This window comes from Tenrec ecaudatus, chromosome 1 (assembly GCF_050624435.1).
Source record: "Tenrec ecaudatus isolate mTenEca1 chromosome 1, mTenEca1.hap1, whole genome shotgun sequence".
In the NCBI taxonomy this organism is placed as follows: Eukaryota; Metazoa; Chordata; class Mammalia; order Afrosoricida; family Tenrecidae; genus Tenrec; species Tenrec ecaudatus.
Genome location: NC_134530.1, coordinates 116,887,552 through 116,907,681, shown reverse-complemented (window position 1 = coordinate 116,907,681; position 20,130 = coordinate 116,887,552). Strand labels below are relative to the sequence as shown.

The 20,130-nt window shown below is 46.6% G+C and overlaps 1 protein-coding gene across 1 annotated transcript; it reads right to left on the bottom strand.

Annotated features, from left to right (window-relative positions):
• Positions 1 to 16,384: 16,384 nt before the first annotated feature.
• On the bottom strand, positions 16,385 to 19,279 carry CCN1 (cellular communication network factor 1). Its single transcript, XM_075557884.1, has 5 exons — positions 19,026 to 19,279; positions 18,488 to 18,701; positions 17,770 to 18,126; positions 17,446 to 17,657; positions 16,385 to 17,320 (listed from the first exon to the last, which is right to left on the bottom strand). Exons 1-5 carry the CDS (start codon positions 19,086 to 19,088, stop codon positions 17,018 to 17,020), a joined length of 1,149 nt encoding a protein of 382 aa, XP_075413999.1. The 5' UTR covers positions 19,089 to 19,279; the 3' UTR covers positions 16,385 to 17,017.
• Between the last annotated feature and the right edge of the window lie 851 nt (positions 19,280 to 20,130).

The window sequence follows — 20,130 nt, the reverse complement described above, 5'->3', positions numbered from 1 at the left end:
CCCACCTGTTATAATGTGTCTGTTGTCTGAGAAGTGCCGGGTGCTTTGGGGACAGCCACTGGAATCTGATGGAATGGCGCAGCGGGTGACAACAGCTAATACCTGCTGGGACCCTTGGGTACCCCCCTTTACTGGCTAGCAACTCTTATTACTAGAAACCTACTATCATCTACCATCAACTTGATTCTGACTCACAATGACCCTAGGGCAGAGTCTGGTTTTGATTCTATCTATATAAAAAGCAGTCTCATGTTTTCCCCATAGAATGGTTAGTGGGTTTGAACTATTGGCCTTGCAGTTAGCAGCCCAATACCTAACCAACAGTACCACCAAGCCTCCTTTCGTTTCTGTGGTGATAGGGAATCGCTGAGGTATGGAAAGGACAGACCAGTCCCCATCAGCAGCGCCAGTTTTCCATTGGGCCCTCCTGAGGGCTCCTGGGCCTTTATTGTCACAAAAGCAAAGATATCAAAGTTTGCAAGTAAATTGGATGACATTTAGAGCTCCCAGGTTTCAAACACCTCAGTGTTTCTTGGGTTTCTAATGTCTAATTCCTCAAGACCCAATTTGAGTGTTTCATTTGTGCGTGAAGTTTCTCCCAGCTACCGTCTGTATTCCCATGACTGCCCGGCACTCTAGCACTGGTACAAAGAAACAAAAACCCCAACCCAGGTCACTGCCATCAAGTCCACTTCAACTCCTAACCAACTGACCTAGGCTTTCTGAGACTGCCAGTCTCCGTGGAGCAGACAGGCTGGTCTTTCCCCTGGAATCTGCAGAGTGAGAACCACGACCTTTCGGGCAGCAACCCAGTGGCCATCCAACATCGCCACTAAGGTTGCTTAGTGCACAGGCATCAGAATTACTCGCTTACATGGCTGGTTCTGCAAGATGTCAAGGCAAGGGATGTGTCTGTATTTCTTGGTTTGTCACCCATGACCATCTAGCCTGTCATTTTGTACATAACCCATAAATGTTAATCAGTGAATGAAGTGGACTTTCCTTCCAATGTTTTCTTGTACGTTTACCTGTTTATATCCAAGAATACTTTATTCAGCGGAGGACTGACAACTCCGACAATGATTGTTTTTCTCCAGGGTCTGGTCCCTCCTGCTAACATATAAAAGTACATGAGACAAAGTCTCACCAACTTTGCTTCTAAAGAACATTCTGTCAACACCTCATGATCACACAGGCTGATGATCACAAGATATTGACAACAGGATTGGGGATCAGGCATCCGAAGACCCAAAACAAACAATCATATCGATGCTAATGAGGAGGCCAGAGTGGAGACCCAAAGCCCATCTGTAGCCAATTGGACAGAGAAGGAAGGGATGAGCCAGCCAGGATGTAGTGCAGCACCGGCAAAACATGCACTTCTCTCATTCTTTCATGCTTCCTCCCCCCACTACCAGGACCTCACTTCCACCTTACAAATCTGGCTAGCCCAGATCATGTACACTGGTACAGATAAGAGCTTTTGCCACATGGAATATAGGACAGATAAAACCGTCAGGAATAGTAATGGGAGTAGTGATACCATGAGGGTAGGGGGAAGATGGGGGGGGCAGAAAGGGGGGAGAACCGATCGCAATGATCGACATATAACCTCCCACCCCAACCCACCCAAAGTGACAAACAACAGAAGCATGGGTGAAGGGAGCTATCGAATGATATAAGATATGAAAATAATAATAATTTATCATTTATCTAAGGTATATGAGGGTGGGAAGGTTGGAGAGGGAGGGAAAAAGTGAGCTGATACCAAGGTGAGGTAGTTCATTGTGCCAACCCGACCGATAAACACATGGGGTTAATTGAAGGGTGGAGGGATAAATGTCTCGGTGAGCCTCGCCTTTCTATTTCTCGGGTCTCTTGCTTTGTGATGGTCAGACTGGGTGCAGTTTCCTTAGCCATTTCCCTGCTTCAACTGGCAAGGCTCACTTCCTGCAAGACATCCCTGAGGAGCAGCTGCATGGACCTACCTCGATGCAGCCCTGGGTGCTGGAGCAGCCGTGTGGAGACCCCTGCCAGCGCTGAGATGCTTACACATTCACTGATTAGGCTTTCTTCCTGCAGTCAGCATCGTTGGGTGTGTTTTGTGAGATGGAGGAAGATTTTGTGGATTGGTGTCGGACATATGGGTTAATGTTGGACTTGTGGGCTTGGGCAGCACTGGGTTGGGATGTTTTCTTGATGTGCACTTAACCCTTATATAAAACTCTCTCTTATACATGACTTTCTGTGGACTTGTTTCTCTAAAGTACCCAGACTAACACACAAGGGCTCAAGTAGAAAGAAAATGTTTTGAAAAGAATGAAGGCAACATATGTATAAATGTATTTGATACAATGGCTGTATGGATTATTATAAGAGCTGTAAGAGGCCCCAATAAAATGATTTATTAAAATCATTTTTAAGAGCACTCTGGCTATACTTCTCCCCAAACCTTTAACTCTTTTGGCAGTCTAATATCTTAATTCAAAGACATCACTTCTTCTCCATTCTCACCTATTCATTGTCGAGCTTTCACATGCATATGAGGCAATTGAAAATACAATCTTGGGTCAGGCACATCTTAGTCCCCAAAGTGACATATTTGTAGTTTTTATTTTTTAACATTTTAAAAGAAGTCTTCCGCAGATTTGCCCAATGCAACAGTAAGTCTAACTAAGAATAATCAATAAAGAGTTTATTATCAAACCAAACAAGAGTCCTGGATGTCAGCTGGGCTCAGGGTTGGGTAATTCAACAGCTCAGCGATCTCTGCAGGGACCCAGGGACTTTCTGTCTCCTTGTGTTCCTGTTCTCAGTGTGTTGGTGATGCCTGAGTTCAAGAAAGTTGAAGGCCAGCAAAGAAGGAGGAGGGTATGATGCCACCATAGTCTTTGTCTTTTTTTTCTGTATCGTGGCAAGTAGATATGTAAAAATTCATTTGTCTCTTCTATATTCACTACATGTGCAATTTAGTGCCATTAATTATATTCATCGTGTTATATAACCAGCATTACTGTTTTTACATTTTAAATCATCTTTAGCAGAAGCTTGGTGTCCCCTAAGTCATTGTTTCCTCTTTCTTCCTCCTTCCCATGCATCCCTTAAAAAACAAAAACAAATTAAAAGCATTGTCATTGAGTTGATTTCAAATCACAGTGACCTCCTGGACAGGGTCGGGCTGTCCCAGTATGTTTCCAAGGCTGTCAGTCTTAGAAGCTCTGTCTTTCTCTCAAAGAGGGACTGTGTGTCCAAACTCCTGACCTTCCAGATAGCAGCCCAACGCATAACCCATTGCTCTACCCCGCTCCTTATCTATCCCTGGTAACCACGACGAGACATAGATCTCTGAAGACTTGCCTCTTCTGGAGATTTCATGTACATGATTAGAAAGAAAACTGAACACTGCGCTGCCACTGAGTCAATTCTGACTCAGAGAGACCCTATAGGACAGGGTAGACCTGCCCCTGTGGGTTTCCGAGACTATAACTCTTTATGGTAATAGAAAGCTTCCTCTTTCTCCTGCTGAGCGGCTGGTGGTTTCGAACTGCTGACCTTTCAGGTAACCATCCAAAATGCACCCACTGCATGTACACAGGGCTCCCGGATGATACCACCCGAGTTTATCCTTTTGTGATTGCCAAGGGCGTCCTTTCCCTACCAAGGAAAATCTTTCTTAGATTGCTCCGACCACCACACCCCAAGAAGATTTCTCTTTCTCGTTGGCCAAGATTCATTTATACGCCCATCGGCAAGGCAAGGAGACCAGTATGCGGACCTAAACCAGCCGCAGCACCCGCAGTCCCATAAGTCAGACTGGAGACAGAGGATTACTTTTCCTGAACACGTGGAAGAGAGGATGTCTGCACAAAGCCGGCTCTGCTAGCAAGGCAGCGAGGAAGTGCCTCCCATACCAATATGAAAATGCCTTATGGCACATCTATGGCAAAGTGAAATTCCATGGAACAGTTACAGAGATGGAGGGAGAGGGATCTGTCTCAACATGAAATGACATCCGAGCTAAGTAAACCTTGTGTAGCTCACCTTCCCCTCCCCTATTATCCATAAATCTTGATTGAGACACACCTGAAAAATCTTAAGCCTAAGTACTACACAATACTGGTTGGGTGGGACTGTGTGGGTTGAATGTTAGTGAATGTGTGTGTGTTTACTAGGGACTGCCATTTTTGAGATTCTGAATTTCTAATAATATTGAATTTTTATAACTATGACTTCCCATTGTTAAGGCAAGAAAAATATTAATGATAATATTTTTAAGTTATTTGGAAACCCACGTTTTTTAATGCATGGGATCAAGTAAAGCCTTTCCAAGAAGAAACTAATTCAGAGTACGAGGGACCTCCACCCTACCAAGTGTCTTACGATCCTGACTCACTTCTAGGCAATTCCCTGGTGGAAGTCTCCCCAGGAGTCATCTGAACACCAGAACCCTGTCTCCTAGTCAGAACTCCGTGTAGCCGAGGCATGAGTCTTTCTGTGCTCAAAATAACTCTCTCAAGGGCATGCCTGGAATATAAATCCTCTTCACTTCACCGGCCATTCTTTTGCTGTGTAACAGTAGCTTTTTAAACAATGTCCTCAATATTTCAGGAGTTCCTTGAACGCCTCTGAAAAACAGCTATTGTTTGCTTGAGAGTACTTGCAGACAAGTCTTGGAAAATATATATTTTAAAGTTTAAGTGAATCCAATCCCCCCAACCCCGTCTCACCAGCTATCTGTAGCAATTCCATGGGGAGCGCTCTTGGTGGCTATAGAATTGGACTCTGAAATTCAGGGGAGTTTCAGGACTCAGTTCGTATCTTTGAGGAACTTCTCTGGTGCCGCTGGAAAATATGACATGACATCATAAATGGAATAGGTACACTGGCCCACAAAAATACTTGGATTGAAATCATAAAAGCAAACCATGAGTGGCAATGTGTCTAGAATAGCACACTAATTTGAAACGAGTAAATCGGTCTTTATTCTATTCTTTTAAAGCACAGTGTTTCCATGTCTAGATTGCTTTTTCTAAGCACTTTCAGAGTAAAGCAGTGTTCTTGGTTGGACCTTCTTAAGAAAGAACCTAAAAGTTTGTATTGTTGTAAAAATATAGCCTTTGTCCTGGTGTGAAGACCAGGTAGTATGGTGTGGCCAGACCAAATCTAGGGATGCATATGGTAGCCAATTGAAAAGGAGGGAGCAGGAGGAAAAAATTAAAAAGAAATGGGTAGCAGGGGAACAGGGCACTAATCCACCCAAGGTTGGGTGTTGTTTATATCTCCACAGGGAAAGAGGGACCAGACTTCAACACGGTGCTCCAAGATGTGAATGCAACATGCGGGCATAGAGTAGGGAACCGGTGGAGAGGTCTGAGGGGCCGGACCCTATCCCAACTCTGTGGACACCGACCCCTCCCCCCACAAGAATTTATTTCAGAGGACAGCACTGAAGCTGCAGCTCAGGGAGAGCAACATGTCTGAACAGAGCACACAGGAGCAAATGAAGGGGAAGGATGAGAGAGTGGAGCACAGCCTGGCCCATCAAGCCTTCAGGACGATATTCCCGCTCAGAGCAGCCAATCCACAGAATGGACCATATGGCTGACCCCATTAGGAGACATAACATCCCTCACAGGCCCATAGCCCTCCAGGGGACAACACTGGAGACACAGCGTGGGAATTACGCCCGATCTGATCCCACCACAGCGAGGCAAAACACTAAGGGCTTGCAACAGAACATCAAGGGGAATAGAGAAACGATGTCCCCAGGGAATACCAAAAATAGACTTTGAGTCCAGGCCTTGGCACCCCATCAGACTCAACCAGAAAACACTCCTAAAGGCCAACAGACAGTCCTTGAACTAACTACAAGCTTTTCTTTTTTGTTATTGTTGTGTTGTATTTTGTTTGTCATTGGCTTCTTGTTATTGCTGGTTTGTTTTCTTTTCCTTTGTTGCTTGGTTTTGCTCTGTCTTGTTTTTGTGCATGTTATTATCTCCGCAGGTCTGTCTAAATAAAATAGGCTGGAGGAACAATCTGGAGGAGAAAACAACAGGACAGACAGTTCCAGGGGGATGGGGGACATGGGAGAGGGGGAGGTGGGGGTGGGGGGCAAGGAAGTGGTGTTAACAAACCCAGGGACAAGGGAACAACAGGTAATCCAAATCGGTGGTGAGGAGGGTGTAGGAGGCCTAGTAGGGTGTGACCAAAGGTAATGTAACCAAAAGGAATTGCTGAAACCCAAATGAAGACTGAGCATGATAGTGGGGCAAGAGGAAAGTAAAAGGAAATAGAGGAAAGAGCTGGGAAGCAAAGGGCATTTATAGAGATTTACCTACAGGCATGTACGTATGCAAATATATTTATATATGAGGATGGGGAAATAGATCTATGTGCCTATATGTATAGGTTTAGTATTAAGGTAGCAGATGGACATTGGGCCTCCACTCAAGTACTCCCTCAATGCAATAATACTTTGTTCTATTAAACTGGCATTCCATGATGCTCACCTTCCCGACACAATCGCTGAAGACAAAGCAGGTGAATAAATAAATGTAGTGAAGAAAGCTGATGGTGCCTGGCTATCAAAAGATAATAGCATCTGGGATCTTAAAGGCTTGCAGGTAAACAAGCGGCCATCTAGCTCAGAAGCAACAAAGCCCACATGGAAGAAGCACAGAAGCCTGTGTGATCACAAGGTGTGAAAAGAATCAGGTATCAGGCATCAAAGAGCAAAAAATCATATCATTATGAATGAGGGGGAGTATGGAGTGGGGACCCAAAGCGCATCTGTAGGCAACTGGACATCCCCTTATGGAAGGGTCACAGAGAGGAGATGAGCTAGTCAGGGTGCCGTGTAGCAACGATGAAACATACAACTTACTTCTAGTTCCTAAATGCTTCCTCCTCACCCACTATCATGATCCCAGTTCTACCTTAAAAATCTGGCTAGGCCAGAGGACATACACTGGTACATAGAGGAACTGGAAACAGGGAATCCAGGACAGATGATCCCTTTAAGACCAGTGGTGAGAGTGGTGATTCCAGGAGGGTGGAGAGAGGGGGAACTGATACAAGGATCTACATATAACCTCCACCCTGGGGGACGGACAACAAAAAAGTGGGTGAAGGGAGACATTGGACAGTGTAAGATATGACAAAATAATAATTTATAAATTATCAAAGGTTCATGAGGAAGGAGGGAGTGGGGAGAGAGGGGGAAAAATGAGGAGCTGATGCCAGGGGCTTACATGGAGAGCAAGTATTTTGAGAACGATGAGGGTAACAAATGTACAAATGTGCTTTACACAAGGGATGTATGTATGGATTGTGATAAGAGTTGTATGAGCCCCCAATAAAATTATATATATATATAATTTGCCAACTCAGCATTTTTCTTCTTGAAAACTTCTAAGTGTGGTTTGAGTAGAAGCTTACAGAGCATGTGAGTTTTCCATTCAATCATTTACATACATTTTATTTCGTGCCGTTGATTACAATCCCCTCAATGTAACAACACTTTCCCCACTTGTCCCCTGGATTGCCTGGGAATCCTTCTTGCTCTGGCCTCCCTTCTGGGGTTTGTACTCGGGCCAGTGCTGCCGTTTGGTCTCCTAGATGTGAGTTTCCTGAAGAGTACGTCTTTCCCCTGTGTTAGTATTCGTTATAGGCCCTTCTATTACCCAGCTGAATGAACGCAACATTTTCCATGTGTATAAGTCAGTGACACCAATTCTATCTGCCCTATTGTGCCACCAGCATCAGCACCCACCATCTAAACAGACTGTGCTTCCTAAGCAATAGATACCCCTTGCCCAGTCCTCCCTCTTGCCTCTGGTAATTGTTAGTAAACTTTGATCTAGATACATTGGCCTATTCTCGGTATTGGTGAGATCATATAATATTTGCACTTTTGTGATTGAGTCACTCAGCATAATGTTTTCAAATTTAACCTTGCTTTTAAGATGATTGCTTACTTCTCAACACCCCCAACTCTCCCTCTCTCTCTCTCTCTCATACACACACACACACACACACACATACATACACACACCTATTCCTTGTAAATCTCTATGCTCATGAATGAAACAGACCCCAACTAAAGGGAGAGGGTACCACTCGGCTACCACCAGTTGCCGCCATATATAAATGACATACGGCTCCTAGATCTATGGGTTTTTCAAAAGAAGACAGATTTTTTTTCTTTTATATCTCCCAGTTTTAAAATCTCAGCAGCAAATTCCAGTTTTTATGAACCCTACACAGGCTGAGCAAAGCATCGCATTGGCCGGAGGGCACACGCTGTTAGCTGGAGACCTCCGTCTCCAAGTGTACAGAACTATGCAGAACAAGCTTGCTTTTTCTTCTCTCTGAAGAGCCAGGAGTGGTGGAAGACAGGACCCAGTGCCTGTGCATCTATTCTTAGTTGGAGGGGCTCAAAATCTGGTGGAGAAATAAGCAGTCAGTGTGTGGTGGTGGAATTTGAATGAAGTCCATGAGGGGAGAATAGTAAAGCAAACCAACCTAACTGTGGTCAACTGAATTCCAACCATAGAAATCCTGTAGAACAGATGTGTCAGTGCACCACAGGGTTTCCAAGCCTGTAACTTTAAAAAGTTTGTTAACAGTTTTGTTGAAATATTGGCATATCATTCACATTCCATACAATAGTTTCAACTATCGAAAAGCGTTACGCTATCATCACTACCGCCTCTTTTAGAGCATTTTCGTCTTTCTTGCACTTGTTGTTATTAGCTCTCCATTTCACCCCAACCGTAAGAAACTATCCATTTATACTGTGTCTAAAGATTTACCTACCCTGGATTTCATATGAAGAAAAACAAGCAGCACAACACAGCACAAAAACAAACACCCAGTAACAATAGCAAAGCGACATACAGGAAAAACCTCGGTTGAAAAGTATATGACTGTCTGAGGAGCTGCCCACTGTTTCTAAGAAACGGTCTCTCATAAAGGTCCCTGAGCAACGCCAATGGCAAAGGGTTCCCGTTTCTCCAGTTTTGCCAGCACTTGCCACTGTCTGCATTCTTTAGTGGTAGTGAGGAAGTGATAGCTCGTGGTAGTTTTTATTTTCACAAATGGTTCCATTGAAATGTATTAAGGGAGTTTGTGCAATCCTCGCCACAATCAATCCATCAACGTCACACATTTCCTTCTGTCATCCTGATGAAAGCAGACGGTCATAGTTTTTCCATAGGGAATGTCTAGAGGTTTGAACAACAAACGTTCTCTTTAACTGACTTACACGGTGACCACGGTCCCCAGGGCTACTTCCTGCAGACTTGGAGAGAGCCCTTTCCCCAGAGCTCTGACATGTTCCCATCCTGTCCATGTTCCCATCTCGAGGGCATCTCAGTGGATAGGCGCAAAGATGCTGCTGGTTCAGCATGGAGTCTTGGGTCAGTGCCCCGAGAGCCTCCAGTTCTGAGCAATACCAGTCTAGGGACATCAAAATGGGATCTTTCTGACGCTGCTCTCTCTAGAAAATGGGGCCGCGTGTGTGTAGGGGGAGCACTAGAACTGATTGTGATTGCAAACTCATGTTAGAGATGACTTTTTCGATGGGGGGGGTGCTCTAATATTGATGTGGGGGTGACTGTTCAATGCTCCTTGATGACACTGAACGATTGAATTGTATGATATGTAAATTATGTGCCAATAAAACTGCTGGGGGTGGAGGGAGGGAAGAAAGTGGAGTTTAGAGGGTGACAAGGCATTTCTTTCTCTGGAGAAACCCCACCACACAGGTATCGGTTCCAAGACGGTCTGCAAGACTCTAAATGCAGGTGGTGTATATGTTATTGGTTTCTCTCTCTGACGGAGACAGGAAAGGTATCACTGTTTGTTTAAACTGTTACAAACTTGAACATCAGGGCTTTTGAGTACTGTGAACCTATCTATCTTTCCCAACCCAGCTAAGATGCCAATTTCTTCAGGAGGCCATTTTGATTCCAACCCCTGGGAGTTAGTTGTTAACTTTCTCCTCAAACATCCTCGGTTCTTATCACAGCATGGGAATGGACATGTGGTAGAGACCGCTTTACACACTTGCAGGGCAGTAAACTCTTTATTGTGGCTCTTCCAGCCATAACCTACATAACTCCCGCCAAGCAACCTTCTCCTGATGAGTCTGAGTACGAGGAGGAAGGGGGAGGTTGTGACGGCGTTCACTTGTGAGTGCTTGTTAACAGGATGCATTGTGACGACCACCCTACTGTGTATAAAATGAGTCATTTCAGAAGCAGTTGCTACCAGCGAGCGAAGAAGTAGGACTGGAGTGTGTCATTTGGATCCTGAGGTCCCTGCACATTGAAAATCCTTGGTCTAGGAGACAGTTACGACACCAGAGGAGCAGTAGAGGGGATTCAGCAGAATCAGGGGTCGCAGCATGAGGCAGAAGGAAGAACGTCCCAGCCGAGGGGGCAAGTAAAGCCGAAGGTCTGGGGGCAGGAGGCTGCCTTGTGGCATGTGGTGCCTCTGGGCGCTTAGTTCAGGAGCTGGGTTCGCTGACGCACAGAGCTGGAGCTGAGTGCATTTGGTCTGGGACTGGCCGTGGAGTGGCACATCCTTTGAGCATTTCTTAGCAGACCCGACAGAACTTTGTAACATGTCCTGACTGAACAATGGTATCCTGAGCATTTCTCACCAGAATTGTAACCTGTGCTTCCATAATAAACCCCATAATCACAAGCAACCTTGTCAGCGAGTCTTGTGTGAGCATTGCAAAGAAATGATGGAACCAGAGCAGAAGTGGAGAGTGTTGTGGGAGACAGCAGCTCTTATGTTGGGGTTTCTCTTATGTTCAGCTGACCTAGGTCACCTGTTCATATGTGTGTATCTCCCTTTCCACAAAGTAGAGGAACCATGCATTCCCATTCATGACTTTCTGGAACTGTGCCTGGAATGTAGTAGGCCAAGCAGGTGTCTATTAACTAGATGCTTGAATGAAAGAAAGTGTGACAGGTAAGGGGAAAGCACGGTAACATAGAAAGAAAGCATATGTCAGTGAGGGAGTGGGTGTCTTGTAATTTAGCTTCAGCTTAACTGCCACACATTTTAATGCGCACCTACTTTATTCCAGGCACAGTGTCAAGTGGTATTCTTACAGTAGTAAAAAAAAAGCAGACCAAAATGTCTGCTCTCATGAATACACTTAAGGAACCCTGGTAGTATCGTGGGTATGTGTTGAGTTACTAACGGAAAGGTCAGCATTTTGAGCCCACCAGCGGCTCCACGAGGAAAAGATGAGGCTTTCTGCTCCCATATGGATTTGAGCCTCAGGATCCCAGGGGCAGGTCTCTCTGACTTATCGGGTCCTGATGGGAAGAGGCACTTGATGGCAGTGAGAAGAGGCTTGAGTCGAGGTGACGTTAGAAGGGGAGACCTATTAAGTAAGCAAGAAATACCAGGTGGTGCTAAGTGCCATAATGAAAATAAAACTGCTTGATGGAATGTATAAAAAGAAAACACCTAGATCAGGCCAAGCGGTGTTTAAGGCAGAGGCACAAGTACTGCAAAGCCGAGGAGAAGCGGAAGAGGAAACGGACATGGGAGCTCAGCTGGAGAGGGAGAAGGCTTTGAAGGAGGCAGACTCCAGGATGCGGTGTGAGGTAAAGAGTTGAATCTGAGCTGATTCCAGGAACCCAAGTGGAAGGCGAATTTTGAGAATGACGAGGGCAACAAATGTATAAGGGTGCTTTACTCAATTGATGTGTGTATAGATTGTGATAAGAGTTGTATAAGCCCCAATAAAATGGTTTATTTAAAAAAAGAAATTGAGGGAAAAAAAGAGTTGAATCTTTTACTAAATGCAAGAAAAGCTGTTGGGGCTTAATATATATATATATATATATTTATGTATGTATTTATGTATATATATATTGTTTTTCTTTCTTTCTAGCTTTTGTTTGTTTGTAAAGCCGCTCTCTGGCTCCGGTGACAGTTGGGATCCCGTGAGAACGCTGAGCAGGGATATTTGGTTATCTGCTGACAGCTTAACAAGCCACGCCCCAAACTTAGTGCCTATGGTAGCCAGGTGATCTTGCTCACTGTTCTGTGGGTCAGGGAGCTAGGGAGGACTCAGGTGTACAATTCATCTATAAATCACGAGACGTCACTGGGGATGCTGGAGCTGGAAGGGCCACTCCCACGATGGTTACTCCGCCCAGTTTCCTCTTTGACCTCTTCTTTCCCACATGGCATCTCACTCTCCAAGGCATCTCCATGTGGCATCGGGAGCTCACTGCCTGGTAATAGTTGTGCTTCTTACACAGCATCTCTTTTCCAAGAGAAAGAAAGCAGAAGCTTCCAGCCAGTGCTATGCTGGGAACGAGCCCCACAGCACGTGCTCCATCTTCACTGGCTAACGGCCGAGCTCATCCAGACTCGCGAGGGGCGAAATAGCACTTTGAGCATGTTGTCAGGAGAAAGCCATTTTTAGAGAAGGACATCATGCGGAAAAGAGGCAGGTCCACGACAAGAGAGCCCACCACACAGTGGCGACTACAACCACAGGTTCAAGCACACGAACAATGGTGGGGAGGGGCAGGACCCTGCAGTGTCTGGACGAGTCGGTACCACCTTGACAGCATCTAACGACAGCAGCAAACACAGTGACTGTGCTCCGGTGATACAGTGGGTCAGCGCTCAGCGGCTAACCTAAAGGTTGAGGTTTCAAGCCCATTCGCCCCTCTCCGGCATCTGGTCCCATACTGTACAAAAGTTTGATGGTGGAGCAGCAAAAGCATACTGTAGAGGGGCATGTTGTATAAAAATAGTGTTAAACTGCCTTTGAAAAATACAATCTGCTACAACTGAGCTCACCACGCCAGCAAATCAGGCAACAGATGGTGGCAGCTTATGTTTGGATGTTTACAGAGGAGAGGAAAAAGAGTTAGATTCAGAAGTACATGTATAAAACCTATAAAGCATTCACGCATGTGTCGGAATGCATGTTGAGTTGAATTACACTTGATCAGATTACGGGAGTATATGAGGCAGGACACAAATCTACCACTTCATAGGACACATGCATCACGGTCATCCAGCAAAACGTGCTTCCTTTCGGGGCAATGGTTGGCTGGGGTATGGAGTCAACAGGGCAGCACGGTGAGGAGAAAGTATAGACCTTTGCTCTAGGAAGCACCATGCCCTAGAGCCAGGGGGACTCTGCAGAGTAAAGACCATCTAGCGGCATTACATTCCCAAAGGCTACTGAAAACAGCTGCATTTTCCCCTAGAAAGCCCTGGACAATTTCTTTCATGCTGTCAGCGGCCTGAAGATGCAATGTTTTTAAGATACAGCAGTCAGTGCATCCAAGAGTTTATCTGAAAGGGGCGTTTGGGGTGACAAGAATGCTGGGAGTACTGCCCCATTTTAACACCAGAGTGAACCATTCAGAAACTTGCCCCGAGTTGTCCAGCACGTTAATGGCAGAGTTGAGGCTTACAAGACATGTTTCTTGATTCCCATCTGCAGTTCTTTCCACTGCGCTGTCTGCCACTTGGTCCTGAACGCACCTTTGTTCTATATGATGTTCATACCTGCCCATGCTCCTGCCCAGCTGAATTTCAAATAGTTTAGGAGGAATGCCGAAGGAGAGTGTGGACAAATCCAATCTGTTTCCCCTTACTGGAAAATAACTTTTAAAATGCCTTGCTAATTTTGACTCAGTTGCATCTTTCAGGGAATGGACAGCAGATGCATTCATTTGAAAAATGGTCACGGTGGGACCACGTACCGTGCTATTAAATATCCCATAGACGATTTCTCAAAATTCACCAAATTCCTGAGATTCTGAGGGCACCCTGTAACTCTCTGTTCTTAAATCTCTCTCCTCAAAATAGCTCAAGACCACCCCAGTCGTTTGGATTGAAAAGTGCAGAACTGTATAAAGACTTGGCTGTGTTGCGTATGGATATGTACATATGTCTGTGCGTATGTGTGTGTAATAAAAAGAAGACATGTAAACATTATGTGTGCAGATGCATGGTTTTATTTCTGTTTTCTCAATATTTGAAATGAGGCTACTCTGGACTTCGAGAAAATTTATATGCCCTAAATCTCATCGTTTATACATTTTTAATGAATTTATATCTTCGAACAATTTATGTTTTTTTTATCTTTAACAAATTTATCCGTTCTAAATCTCTTTTCATTTTTGACTACTTTGATATTTTTTTTTCCCTACAGCCACATAATGTTGTTAGGTGCTACGGACTTGATTTTCCCTACTTAGCAACCTCCTGCGACAGAGTCCAAGCACGCCCACCGAGCATCTTTATGGGAGCAGACCACCAGGTCTTCCTCCTGGGGGGAGCCACTGGGTGGATTTCAACCACCAGCCTTTGGGTTGGCAGTCAAGGACTTAATTAACCTTTACTCCCCCAGGGCTTCTGACAGTCACATAACGTGGCAATAATTGACTTTCACTGAGACTACCTTGCTGATTGAAGATTCTCTTTGTAAATGGAATCCGCATTTGTGAGTCACCTTCTTTGTGTTTACTAGGGTGACATGAATATCCCAAAGATGTAAGGTTTTCCCATACTAAGAGTTTCATAGTTGAGCTTATTTGGAGAGACATTTCTTCCTCGCTCACTTGAAGCATCTACAAAGCATTGCTCCTTGATCGCAATAGAAGAAGCACTTTATAGAATGCTTATGTTGAATGGCAATACCCTCCAGACTGGTGCCTGGGAATGTGTAAATCTCGCCTGTGGATTTAGATGTCTGTCTGTTTAAAGAAGATTGCCCCACAAAAACCTTACGCCTTTATTATGTTTCACATGTTAATTGCACTGACAAGTTTAACGGCATCCAAGACTGAGCCAGGTGGTGTTTAAACCCCCAAATAAAACGTTGAATGCCTCAGGCTAGAAAACTGATTAGTCAGAAGGCACAAATTGCTATGTTTTGGGCAAAACATTGTCAAACTGAGAAGAGTGGAGGCTTTGGGTCATACATGTTGCCATCACATTTATATGAACCTTTATGCATTTGAGTAAGTTGTTAAAGCAGATGCGTATCGAGTGCTTTCTGTAAGTCATCACTAAAACATCAATATTAAATACTTTTGAAAAGTCACCCCTAACAGGACCCCATTACCCACCCACCCACCCCCTCCTTAGAGGTCTCTCTTGTATTGCCTAAAATTTCAAGTATCCTCTTAACCAAGTGCAGGCTGAAATATTTCACTATGGATTTGAACAGGAGCCAAGAGGGACCGTGCAAGGAAAACTTCTATCACTTATTGTCAGACCTTTCTAAAAAAGCAGATTCTTCTAACACAGGCCTCCTGACAGTTTCCCAAATATCGATACAGCAGCCTCTCCACCACCCTTGGACCTATGATTCGGATCCTTTTCTTTAGGAACGCTCTGTGTATAGCCTTTGACCTGGATAGTCCACTCTATCGAACTGTTCCCTCCTCCATCAGTGTTATTTGTTGCTGTCAATTACAACTCAGCGACCCCATGTGACAGAGAAATGCCCACAGGGACTTGTCGGCTGCAATCTTTACAGGAGCAGATGGTTGGGTCTGTGTCCCTCAAATGCTGGCTGACAACTTTTCTGTTCTCAGCTGAGAGCTTAATTGTTGTGCCCCTTCCATTAATACAATATATGTAAGAAAATGGAAAGGGCCAATGGGACAGCTCGGTCTTCAGTCCATTGGAAAAGTACTTGAAATTCCTTGCATTCCTTTGCATTTAATAGTGTGCTTACTTAACCACCAGCTTATTAGGATTAACACAAATCATTTCTTCAAACTCATTTAGTGAAAACCGACTCCAATAGATTCCAAGATTCTTTCTCTCTTCCCAGGCCAGGGTGAATTTTAAGTAGTTCTATTGAGTTTTAGAAATAAAGTGGGAAAATATCATAAGCAAGTGGCCTTTCATAACTTAGATGAGGGCTACCAAGATAGTCAATTTTTCATTAAAGTGTTTTTCTCCTCTATGGAAATGATCTGCACAATAACCCAGTGATTTGGAAGAAATAACTCTACTCTATCCACTTCACAAAAGAGGCCCTGGTGCTTTGAATTCTTGGGGAAAATAAAGCATTATTTTAAATCACAAACTTGGTTTCAGGTTTCTTTCTTGAGTTTACCTTCAGTGGTTAGTGCAATGCCTGGTATTTGATACATGCTTTTCAAACTGATCGGTTTACACACACAGATCTTTCTCTACTGACAAAATAAAAGTCATGGTCCAATTTTCGTCAGTAGCTCACTGATATATCCCAAGCAGCTGGAACAGTGCCTGGCACAAATCTCGTTTGAATGAAGGAAGGGATGAGCTAGCTGGTTCCCAAGGACTTTGGCCTATTTCTAAAAATTACTGAATAACATACACTCTGGTATTAGGTAAATATTTCTTTATTAAATGATTAATTCCATAAATAAATTCTTTTCACTGAATATAAAATTAAAATCATTTACAAATTATTCCAGTATTACATTTCCCCTCCTCCCTCCCCCCCCAAAGCTACATTCTGATAAATAAAATAAAAACATTCAGTCTTAAAACACCTGATTTCTGTTTGCAGTTTCGAGTGCAGATAGCTGCCTCTCACAGTCACTCACGGAGTGTCACCTCAGGAGGGGTGGATTGCTCTCCAATTCTGTCAAAGGCTTTACCTGTCTAACTAATCTCATTCTCCTTTACAATCGCAGAACTGAAAAGGCAAAAAGTCGAGAAAAATATGCTTACCGAATAATTTACAAACAGAAAACAGAACATCATCAATACACAAGCTCCAAAATGAAGCAGTAGCATGTGCTCCAATACTATGAAGCAAAGTATTCTCAGCATCCTGCAGTGGTGTCCGTCTGCAGCAGCACACGGGGCAGTTTCCAAACACCTCAGTACTACTCAAGAACGAGCAAGGCAGAATTCCCTCTACAATAGAGCCCGTCACCCCCACCGCCCCCACCCATGTCTCGGAGATCCTGACAGCATTCTCCCTCATGTGCCCTGGAAGCCCAGGTAGCTTTTAGTCCCGAAATTTGTGAATGTCATTGAACAGCCGGTAGAAAGCAAAGGCGGCCTCGTTGGCATGCGGGCAGTTGTAGTTGCATCTGCAGGACTGGATCATCATAACGTTCTTGGAAAACATCTCCCCATCTTCGCAGCGGAAGCGCATCTTCACAGTCCTGGTCTGCTGGGGCGTGCAGCACCGCCCATCGACGCAGGACCCGCAGTACTTGGGGCGGTATTTCTTCACGCTTGAACAGCCGGCATAAGTAAACTTGACCGGTTCCAGGGCTTTCTTGGTCTTGCTGCACTTCTTGCCCTTCTGTAAGAAAGGGGAAAGAAAAAGAAAAGTCAGCGACGGTAGGTATTTCTGGTTCTTGAAAGAAAAGTTTGGACCCCCCCACCGACCTGCTGAAAAGAGCCTCCAGGGCGCCCTTAGGAACTTACTTTCAGACTGCTGTACACTGACTGTCCACAAGGCCGCACTTCACAAATCCGGGTTTCTTTCACCAGGCGGCATTCGGGGTTGTCATTGGTAACGCGTGTGGAGATACCAGTTCCACAGGTCTTTGAGCACTGGGACCATGACGTAGTTTGCACGATACATTTCTGGCCCGCCGAGGAAGGATTGTATAGGATGTGGGGTTCCAGTCCAAAAACTAGAGCAAGGAACAAAAGGGGGGGTTTCTCAGAGGCGCATCGACACACATCTCAGCAAAGGGTCTTTTCTAGAAAGTTGCAAACCCGCTGCAGGGCAAGGTCGCTACTTACCTGGGAGCCGCTTCAGGGAGCCACCTTTTCCAACGGCAATCAGTTCGTTTTTCCTTGTCAACTCCACCTCGGAGGCATCCAATCTCAGGCCCTTGTCCAGGAGGCTGTCCCTGTCGTCCCCGGAGTCCTTGGCAGTGTCCTCATCACAGACCCATTCCTCACAGCACTGCCCGTTCACTTTGACCAGCCGGGGGTTGGGGCAGCCCAAGTTGGGGAGCGATAGCTCCTGGGGACACAAGGGAATGCAGCCCACCGCGCCATCGATACAAGTGCACTGGTGTTTACAGTTGGGCTGGAAGCTTTCCCCATTCTGGTAGATTCTGGAGTTGTATTCACAGGGCCTGCCCTCTGACTGAGCTGCAGAGATCACCAAAAGAGAAAGGGGTGGGGGGGGGGGAGGGAGACCGGTTAAGAGTCTGGACCAAGGCTTGCAATGCATACATACTTTCTGCTCTGTTAAATTCAATTTATGGTAAAGTTCTCTGTAACTCCCCGGAGACTCCAGACCAGAACAATAAGTCAGTCAGGAATCACTTTTCCGTGTGCGCTTTTCGTTGGGCCCAGACACACTGAATTGCATTCCAGACTGCTGAAATCATGTGTCTTTCTGCCAAGCTACCAACAACAAAGCATCACCATACATGGTCTCAAAATTACTAAACTTCTGGACTACGGGGACTATTATTTTTTTAAAGGGGCCAAACCACAAGCATCTTACCTCGGCAGATCCCCTTCAGAGCGGTGGGGTTGGCGCCGAAATTGCATTCCAGCCCCTTGGTGTGGTCGCACGGCTGCGTTTTGCTGCAGTCCTCGTTGAGCTGCTTGGCGCAGACCTTACAGCAGCCGCAGCCATCCCAGACCAGCCCGACTCCCGGCGCGCACTTGGGCGCCTCCAGGGGGCAGTGGCACGCGGCGGGGCAGGTGCTGAGCGCCTGTAAGGGGCAGAAGAAACAAACGCGTGAGACTCGGGGCGATCAACCCGGGGGGTTGGGGGGGGCGTAGTGACTGGAAGAGGGAGCACAGGGGTACGGCCCGGTAGACGATGGGGTCCCCGGCCCCGTTACGTCCAGTCCCCCCGGGAGGCTGCGCCCATGAAGAGGTCCTGGACACGTCTTCGCGAGGGCTTGAAAGACCCACCGCCACCAACATACCCTGCACTTTTCAGGTTAGCCTCTTGCGCCCATCGGCACGCCGGGGAAAGAGTCTGGGCCGGGGAGGGCAGCGGGGAGCGCGGTGGCAAACAGGATCCGACTTACCAGCTTGGTGGAGTAGAGGAGGAGGACGGTGAAGGCGATCGCCCTGGCGGTGCCGGAGCTCATTGTGGCGCGCAGGGGGAGCCGGTGGCGAGTGCGGCGGCAGAGACGCAGCGGCCAGGCCCGGCTGGGTGGGTGCGGTGGCGGGGAGCGGGCCGCGGCGGGCTGGGAGGCGCGGAGGGCCCGGGGGCTGGAGCAGCGACCGGTGTCCTGGAGGAGCGGGCGCGGGAGGTGCGGCGCGGCCGGGGAGCGCTCTCACTCGCGTCTGTCCCGGCTCCAGCAGCCCGCCTCTTATAAGGGCCGGCGGCATGCTGCGGTGACGTCGGCGCCGGGTGCGCGTTCCAGAGCGCTCAAACATCTCCGGAATGCGGGCTGGCGCGGGCGGCTGCCAAGCCCCTCCCCTGGCCCCGGTGCACATTTCTGTTTTTTTGTCCTGGACCCGTCAAGAAAACAGTCCGTTTTTTCCACTTGAAATAACGACTTCGATTGAGGATGCTTGGTTTTTTTTTTTTTTCTTTTGGAGTGATGCTGCGTGCCCTGGGAGAGGAGAGGGGACACTTCAGAACTCTGCCTGGACGGGGAGGGTGGGAGGACCTGAGCGGGAGGAACCAAAGTCGTTCTGTTTGGGGATGCCGAGGTGACCGGCGGGCAGCCTGGGGAACCCTGGCCGGGGAAGGCAGCGAGCTGTCCGCGTGTCCACAGCGGAGGTGAGAAGAGGCCGGTGTAGCGAGGAGAGTCTACCGGGGAGGGGGCGCGGGTCGCCGAGCCCGACATCTATTTGCAGGCTTTCAGGAGGCATATTGGGATCAAGTCCCAAAGCTTTGGCATGGTGTTTAGGAGCCAAGTCAAGTGCATGGCAAATTAATACCCGCAGTGGCTTTTATGAATGAGAGAGGGAGAAAACTCAGCTTCTTGTCTCTCCCCCTCCGCCCCCCCCCCGCTCCCCCTCAGCTGGCAGCTTCCCAGGCGGAGGTCTTCCCCCTCGCGGCCCCTCCTTTTCTGGTGTGTTGTTCTTGTTTGGTTTAGGAGGTTCCCACTTCAGTTCCAGCCCACTGGCTGAGTTGGATGTCCGAGAGGAAACCAGCGCCGGGAGCTCTGGGGGAGACTG